Here is a 9,401-nt window from a genome sequence, read left to right on the forward strand (position 1 = left end):
AAAATATTTATTACCTCTTACAAAATCAAATTATCAGGATTTTAAAAGTATTTATAAAAGCATATGAATCTTTTATAAAATTTTAAAAATATATTATTAAAACTGAAGTCATTTAATTTTTATTTTTGATTACATGTTAATCATTATTAAGGTCTTAGAAAATTATTATAATACTACAAATAGTGACTTATAAAATAATAAAAGCTAGAAATCATTGAAATAGAGATATTTATCGATGATTTCTAGCTTTTATTATTTTAGTTAGATCTAAAAAATAAAAAGTAAGTCCAAAACAAATTAACATCACTGGCCAAATTATTTTTATAATACTACAAATAATTACTTATAATAATTGTTGAAATTATAGAAAGATCAACAATGTTTGATCAATTAGTTTTTTCTATTTATAAACTATATAATATAAGAAACGTTATAAAAATTAGTAGATATGGTAAAGTGATGATTGAAAAGGGTTTTTTTAAGATGAGTTTTTGGTTCATTGATTTAAAGGTTTGAGTTATTACTTAGATAGAAATAGAGATATTTGGCAAAAAAAAGTCTGTAAAAAATATAGGAACATATTAGCAGTGCATGTAAAATGTGATAAGAAGGATGAAATGATAATGAAAAAAATAAGAAGAGGCTTGAGAAGACATATACGAAGAAAAAAATTAATATGTGTTAGAGAAATTAGTGTGATAATTTCATATGTAATTCTTAAAATTTTGAATTTTAAATCTTAAATCTTTGAATTTTTTTTTAACACAGTCAACAAAAAATTAAACTATAAACCCTAAATCATAAACCATAAATCCTTGGGTAAATCCTAAACCCTTGGATAAATCATAAACCCAATGATTTAGAATTTATCCAAAGGTTTATGATTTATTCAAAGGTTTAGGGTTTACCTAAGAGTTTATTATTTAGGGTTTAATATTTGGCTGATGACGTCAAAAATATTTTTAAAATAATATTTTTTTGCAATTAGTACGATTTTTATTTAATTTTTAATTTTTATTTTAAAAACATAATATAACTTGAAAATATATTTTTAAAAGATATAAATATAAAAGAACACAATCTTATTGGTTGGTGAACCTAAATGTTTACCCTAGAAGGTGAATCCAAGAATAACTCTACTTTTTATATTCATTGTAAGAAAATTCACAAATGAAAGTATTTTGCACAATATATTTTATTTCCTTTTTCATTAATTGACTATTATGTCTAGTAAACACATAAAATGTAGTAGATAGAGGGTAAATATAGTCATTTTGTATATTTTGTTTTATTTTTGAAAAACTTTAGGTATATTGAAACAAAAGACAACGGGTGGCTTGTTCGATCGCGCATCTCTCCAAGTTTATTGATAAAACTATATGGCAGAGGATTCTTTCTAGAGAAAATTGGCACCTATACCCATATGAGGTAACCTAATTAGAGACTTATCCTCCCAATTGAACCCAACTGTTCCTTTCCTCTTATGTCCTTACCTCTAGAATTACAGTCCTACAAGTAGTTGTGTCAGATTTCACTGTAACTCTCTACTAACTCTCTCTCTTCTCTTTCCCTTCGTAATCTCATTCTTCTCCAAACTCTTTTTTTTCTTCTGTTCATTCTCAGCATTTTACAATTTTTCTTTACAGTAATCTCACTTTATGAATGTTTTAAAATAAAATTGTTCATGTCCAAAAAGATGATCTAGTAATAATTTAATATCAAAATCAAAACAGAGAAATTTCAAGCTCGTGACATGCTTCTACTGCTGGTAAACTTTTTTCTTTTACTTCTTATTTTTTGCTTGAGCGTTTTTTTGTCATGAGTGAATATCAATTTATCTGATATATTTATTCTATAAATCATTTTGTTATCTGGCAAACGATTTGATATATGCTACATGTTTTGTTAGCTGATACAACATGTTTGTCATTAATTGATACACGATTTGTGTACATGATACATGTTTTGTTAGCTGATACATAGTTTGATACTAAAGATTGATAAATAATTAATATGATGTTGATACATGATTTGTATAGCTGATAAATAGTTTTTCAGCTTATACATTTTTTTAATTATTGGTTTGTTTTGCTGACAAATGGTTTGATACTTGGTATGGGTAGATACGTTGTTTGTTAAATGATTTGTTATCAGATACATGATTTGTATGCAATATATGTTTTGTTAGGTGTCACATATTTTGATATCGATGAATGAGTAAAGATGAAGATTTAAGAATTTTAAAAATGGTGTCAGTAACAGGGGTAAGGGAATTGAAGGAATGGGAAAAAGAGTGTACCAATGTATCAATGTGTATCAGTGTTTATTACTATCTTAACAAATTACATGTTTTGATATATTATTGTATTAAGTATCATCTAAGAAAATATATACTAAACAATATGTCAATTAACAAACCATACATCGAACAATGTATCTGCTAACAAATTATGTATCTATAACAAATAAGGTTATTTCACTAGTGCAATTTCTAACATTTAAGTTAACCATTAACAATTAATTTAACATTAATATTAAAATTTAGAGAGAACTACAGATTTCGAAATATTAAGATCTTGCAATCAATTGAAATTTATCAACAACTAAACTATATTATTTTCTATCTAATAAAAATTTTCAAAACATGATTGATTAGGTACTTGATAACATGTTCATTATCCTCTAAAGTTTTTGTTTGTTGTTATAATATTTGTTAGAGATCAGATCTTTCATGTGAGTGAAAATTATCATAAAATTCAATTTAGTTGTGGATATATGTTTATATAATATACAAAATTTAATTTAGTTTCAGATATTTGTTTATATATTTTAATATTTTATATAATGAGATTGATTGTTGGAAAAAAAATATTGATTCATAAAAATCAGAAAAAGTGGCCTTCAGCTGTTTTAAAAGCAGGTCTATGCTGCAATATAGTAACCTACCATCTGACATTGAGCCAGTGCTGTCTCTAAAGGCATGATCTTTGTGTCAAACGGTAAGGATATTATCGTCCAAACCCAACACTAATTGTATGTCTTTCACTTGTTATGTCACTCCATGGACACTTTACAAATATGAGCCTCCCTTATGGGTAATCCATCAATTCTTCCTTCTTTCTACAAGGTATTATGAGAAGCCACAGCTTATTGGTTTGATGCAATGCTGGCTCAACACACATACCTGAGGGAATTACTTGGATTTGAAGATCATTTATTAGATCCTTCATATTCTTTGAAACTTTTTGTATATAACCATTTTTCTCATATTGATAAATAAATTAAAAATCTCATTAAAAAAAACAACAGTATTAAAATGTCATTTAAAACAAAAACGGAGAAAAAGTATCAAAATGTCATTTAAAACAAAAAATGCAATGTTGGTTCAGCACACATACCGGAGGGAATTACTTGGATTTGAAGATCATTTATTAGATCCTTCATATTCTTTGAAACCTTTTGTATATAACCATTTTTCTCATAATGAACAATAAATTTAAAATCTCATCAAAAAGAGTATCAAAATGTCATTTAAAACAAAAACAGAGAAAGAAAATGATACTAGGTAAGAGAATAGGGTTATTTTGTTTTTACATTTGGACACTGTTGTCTTTATTTTTAATTTAGCAACTAGATTCTGATCTATCCTTAGCAACTAGATTTTTAATTTATTTTTAATTTAAAAGGGTAGATATTTATTTTATTTTTTAGAAATTTAACTTTATATTTGTGTGATTTTAGTTATATTTATGTTTTTGTATAATATTTATTTTAAATGATTAATAGAAATGTTTAATCAATACTATTAAAAAAGTTAGATTATACCTATATCAAAATGTCAATATTTCTGTTTTAATAGTATTAATGTAACCGAGACTACTTGGTCAATGATGATAACCTTCAAGAAGAAAAATACTATAATTAGTGAATTGAGAGTATTATTGTCCTTGTATTCAATTCTTATAGACAAAATATATAATAGGGTAGGTGGTTTGATAATGGTAAGTGGGGCTCTCTGGAAACTAGAGACGTGGACAAATGAAAAGAGGTAAGAAGACTCTTTGGTTTCTGACATCTTCCCACAAACAAAGCCTGATGTCAAGGGAAATAACATCCGTCCACGTTACTGCGACATTCAACGGCTAAGATTTGACTTCACATGTGTCTAGTCGATGTTGGTTCCTTTACTATTATCGTTGATTGTGGACAGCGGTAATGCGACACGTATTTTCCTTACAACTACCTTTTCCTTTTCTCCTTGTATATATGTTTTTAATCAGAGTACTAAAGAAGTAAGTGGACCGATGACATATAAGAAAGAAATCAAATCTTGCCAAATGCATTTTTCAATCCAGTGCACTTTTTTCTAATACTGCAAATTATGCTGTTACAACTATGAGATATATTACACACGATATTACAATCGACAATTCTATCTATCGTATGAGGATTCACGCCTGACTGCATCACCTGGGCCGCCTTATGAGATCCAGGTTTGACGGTACCTCTTGCGGCATGCTGCAAATCTCTTGAAAGATTTTTCTTCCTTAATTTGCGTAATTCCGTCTTTTTCGAAAATTAAAACTCATATTTCATAATGTAGAAGCATTAAAGAATTTTTGGTCAAACCACTGGACCAAAGTGGCTTCCACAATCAATCGAGTGCATTAGTAATACAATTAGTATAAGACATACACCTTGTGCATGATGAATTTATATAAAAGTTATTTAAAAAATTTTGTATGAAAAAACAAAATTTATATTCTTCATCAACTTAATAATTTTAGCACTTAAACAATTTTTTTAACATTTTTGTTAATTACATAATTTGTTTACCGATGAGCTAATCTTATTTTAAAAAATATTTTAGATCAAAAATCACTTATCGTATAAAAACCTAACATTTAGACCAAAGAATCTCATGTCTACTATTTATTTACAAAGAAACTATGACAGCTATATTTCATATCATGATTTAGCAATTTAAAAGTTACTTATGGTTACGAGAAATTTACTTGCACATGCCAATCCTATCTATGTTCAATATTTTTCTTCAATTTTTTCGTTTTTTCATTTTGGTTATTGCACGATATAAATATTGATTTTGGAGTTTATTCTCATGTCGTTCTTTTGTTCCGCTTGAGATTTAGAAAATGTTTAATATTTAAAATTATTAAAGAAATACATACTTAGGTTAAGATCCATGCCTTGTGCGAATAAATATTTTATATTTATTACTTATTTTATGTTTTATGCATATTATGAAATAATAAAATAATAAATATATATTAAATAACTAAGAAAATCAGTTACTATTATGTAATAAATTGGCGTGTGCATACAAATCAAACAGCCACATAAATAAAATTAACATTCCAATTATTTGATAATTCAACATGATGTTTTTTTAATTAGTACAAATTACATGTTATAATTATTCAAATGTTCATCTATTAATATATATGAGATGTTTTGGACTCCACTACCGAATAAAAGATAAAAGCTATAAACCAGAACTGTAACAAAAAAACATAAAAACAGAGCCGATCCTAGGGAATCTAAGACCAGAAGCGAGTTTAATGTTCATCTATTAATATACTCCCTCTGTCTTTAAATGTAGGTAGTTTTAGCAAAAATAGTTTGTTTTACAATGTAAGTAGTTTACATATTTCAATGTAACTTTTCATTTATTGGATATTGTATGACCAATGAAATAATGCTATGTTTTTAATAATTGGTTGAATTGATTGATTAAATAATTTTGTTTTAAAAAATAACAACTCCTAAATATTTGTGCTTTTAACCAAAACTACTTACAATTAAAAACAGAGGGAGTATATGAGATGTTTTGAACTCCACTACCGAATAAAAGAGAAAAGCTATAAACCAGAACTGTAATAAAAAAAACATAAAGACAGAGCCAATCCTAGGAAATCTAAAACCAGAAGCGAGTTTAAAAAATAATCGGATGCTTTTCTGAATTCCAAACCTAGGTTGGGCCAGTACAGTCAGAAGCCTTCCGATGTTGCCACTAGACCAACAAATGATTTGAAAAATGGGTGACCGATATTCGTAGGTATAGAGCTTCACTTCTGAGGTTTTGTTCCCTTGCACCCAAACTTTGAGCAAGTACTCGTAAAAGCTACAAGACCAAAATATTTGCAACTGTCACAAAGCAAAGTCAAGGTCACAAAACCCAAAAGTATTTGGTTGAGGAAATTACCTGTCTCCCATAGCACCAAACGTTATGGTGGAGTAGGATGGATTGCCATTATCAGGATTTATATAGATAGGGAGTAAATCATCCGCAGGAAAGTTCTTATTTAGTTCTGTTATAACCTTCTCTACCTGAGAGACGCAAGTTAACAAACAAATCAAATCTTTAGCAGCACATGCTTTTTTCACTATTGAAACAGTACTAATGCAGGTATATCTCCTCTTTTAATCTATTAAAAATACTATCTCTCACTAGCAGCAACCTTATGGTTGTCTCAAACATACTGGCGTCATAGTCCTTGTCAAAATCCAATGAACTTGCAATCCACCCGCAAATAAAAGACAATAAGCAAATAAAGATTGGCAAAGATGGACACGTAAGACAATATCATGAAGAGCCTGCAGTTAGTCACTCACTCTCTGGCTTTTTGAAACTGCTCATCTAGACCCATTATATAGTGAGTATCTAAAAAATCTATCATAGTTGCTCCGAGGCCACCAAAGCTATCAGTGCCATCTTTAGTCCGAGGCTGACAAAGAAACAAACAAGAATCACTTCAGACCAAAAGTTTGTTTTGTAGAGCAAGGAAGAAAACAATCTCAACATAAACATCGGAAGAGGAGGCACCAAATGACATGATTAATTTAGATTTGTAGAGCACATCGTCACTAGATTATGTATTGAATAACATTTTGGATTATAGCAAATTTATACCTGAAGCTCATCTTTTCCCAAAGCATACTTCTCATATGATCTCCAAGCATGGATCATCGCCTCTTTTACTTTCTGCCTTGGCTCGATATCAACTAGATTTTTCTGGAACATCCTTCTGAGTCATCAATGTTTTACCACTGCCAACACCTTTAAGCTCTTCTAACTAGAAAAATACAAACTTAGTTAGCTAAAACAGTTGAGAACGGTTATGCATATATCCAGACATGAAAACCACTGTGAAAGACAACAGGGTCCTGAGTTAACCAAAGAAAGCACTGAGGGCAATATATTGAGAGGGGAAACATCTATCTTACCATCTGCTCCTGAAAGTTCAGGTGGATACCACAAAGTATAACAAAGGAAACTTCCAAAACAAATCCTCTTGTTTTATTAAGAATCGCTTAGACAATCTCAACTGATCTGTCTAATTCGTTTTACACAACGCCAACCTTGACTTGACACGAACCAATTCTTAAGCTACCCAAGGACAGGTCGAGCTACTCTCCCCCTGTCTCCAATACCCTAATGCGCTGTGCAGAACAAACCTCTAGCACTCGCTTTCTAAAACTCTAAAACCCGTAATGAAGCAACCAGCCCTCATTCCTTATATATTTGAGACGCAATCTCTCGTTCCTGATATCACGTCATCAGTTGATCTTCCAAGACTTATCTCCCAAGTCACGATCTTGCTAGTCTCAAATCTTCGCGAAGCTTATCTCCAAAGCTTCTCTCTATGCCACGTCACCAGTTTGTAACTAACTTAAACCGGTACTTCACAAACCAAACCATCTGTGTAACACTCTTTTATCTGGTATCTCACATACCAAACCACTCGTGTAACACTTCATCGTTCCTCTTCAGAATAGCTCCGATCTTGGAGCTTACATTCTCCCCCTTTTTATCTCAATGTGACACCTCTGCAACCTGTTAGACAAATGAAGAGTACTTCATACTACCATAAGTCATACACAGATTAGTCAAGCAATTACTTAGCACACAACCAAATACTATCCTTGATTATCATCTGAAAATTAGGATAACATATCCGAGTTCACATCTTAGAGTGCATAAGTAAGAGAGTTTAACGACACAAAGCACATACAAAGATAATAAGGCACAACGACTTGCACACAAGCAAGCAAAAACCAACTACAAAGCAGACACACAACACAACTTAGTGTTCGTCTTCCTCCATGTCCTGATGATCACCCGCAGCTGCACTTCCTTCAGCTTGCCAATCTCCATAATCTCCCCCTGCAGAGAGCCACATGGGATAAAAACAAATGAAAACCAAGTGAACAGCTTTCACATAATCTACCCACAACCCCCATAATATCTTACTCTTAAGACGCAAATGAACAGCTTTCAAGCTTGCGATAGTACGAGCAATATCTTTTTCAAGATTTGGAGGATGTGAACCAGTTCCATTGCCTCTTCCGGCCTTTATGTCTTTAACCACTGGTTTCGGGAAACCAATGTAGTCATCATCACCTCCATCTGGAGGCAGGACACACTGAATCAGTGTTGGGAAGATGATGCGACGAGTCTTCTCTGTCTTAATGCCTTCAGCCATCGAGATGATTTGATTGTACACCAGTTTACCGAAGTTGAATCTCTTGTGGTGATGAAGCATGTACACAAACCTTAGACGCTCAGGGTTCATTGCAGTGTAGCTAGTAGTGGGTATCCAGTTTGTGCAGACCAGCTTGTAGAGAACTTGATTCAGCTTAGTGAGAAACTTGGAACTCATGTCTTCCCATCTTAAGACACGACCCTCAGAGAGAAAGCTACACACATCATCAATATTTTCCTCAAGCCAACTTGGAGAGAAATCAACAAGTGATCCACGAACATACACAGCAACTCCACCATCTCGCTTCTTAGCATCCACAAGATTGGCAATGAACTCACGGATCAAGCTAGGTAAGAACGAATCAACATCAGTGAGAGTGTAGATCAGACCGGACCTGACAACCACTTCCTTGACATCTTGAAGATCCTCATTGTCAAGCGGCATACTCTGTTGCTCAAGAAACGTCCTCAATTGCAAAGCATGAAATCGTTCATTAGCAGCTTTTGATGAGAAAAGTGGATTGAACGGTCGCTTAGATGGCCTGAGTCGCTCCGGATTCACCCTGGCCCTAGCTTGAAACGCATCCCGACTCACGGCGTATCGAGCTTCTTTGGGGATCAATTCGAGAGGCGGCTCGTTTTCTTCACTTGCATGCACGGGATCAGGGTTCTCGACGGGTTCAGCGTCGCTGTCAGAGGAGTTCCCCTCAGAGAGTGATACCGCATCTGGTTCAGAAGGCTCCGGCGGTGGAGTACATCGAGTGCGGCGACGGAAGCGTTTTCGGGAGTTTTTCCGGGAACTCGATGAACCAACCGGAGTAGATTTGAAAGCAGCCGATGATTTGACCGGAGGATCACTGGTAGCTTTGAGTCGCTCACTTCTTCTCGCCGGATGCAT

At 32.3% G+C, this 9,401-nt stretch overlaps 1 protein-coding gene across 1 annotated transcript; it reads right to left on the reverse strand.

Moving 5' to 3' along the window:
• Nucleotides 1-8,105: 8,105 nt before the first annotated feature.
• Nucleotides 8,106-9,401, reverse strand: LOC108847412 (uncharacterized). The gene has a single exon (XM_018620655.1). It carries the CDS (start codon nucleotides 9,399-9,401, stop codon nucleotides 8,106-8,108), a length of 1,296 nt encoding a protein of 431 aa, XP_018476157.1.

This window comes from Raphanus sativus, chromosome 1, assembly GCF_000801105.2.
Source record: "Raphanus sativus cultivar WK10039 chromosome 1, ASM80110v3, whole genome shotgun sequence".
Classification (NCBI taxonomy): domain Eukaryota; kingdom Viridiplantae; phylum Streptophyta; class Magnoliopsida; order Brassicales; family Brassicaceae; genus Raphanus; species Raphanus sativus.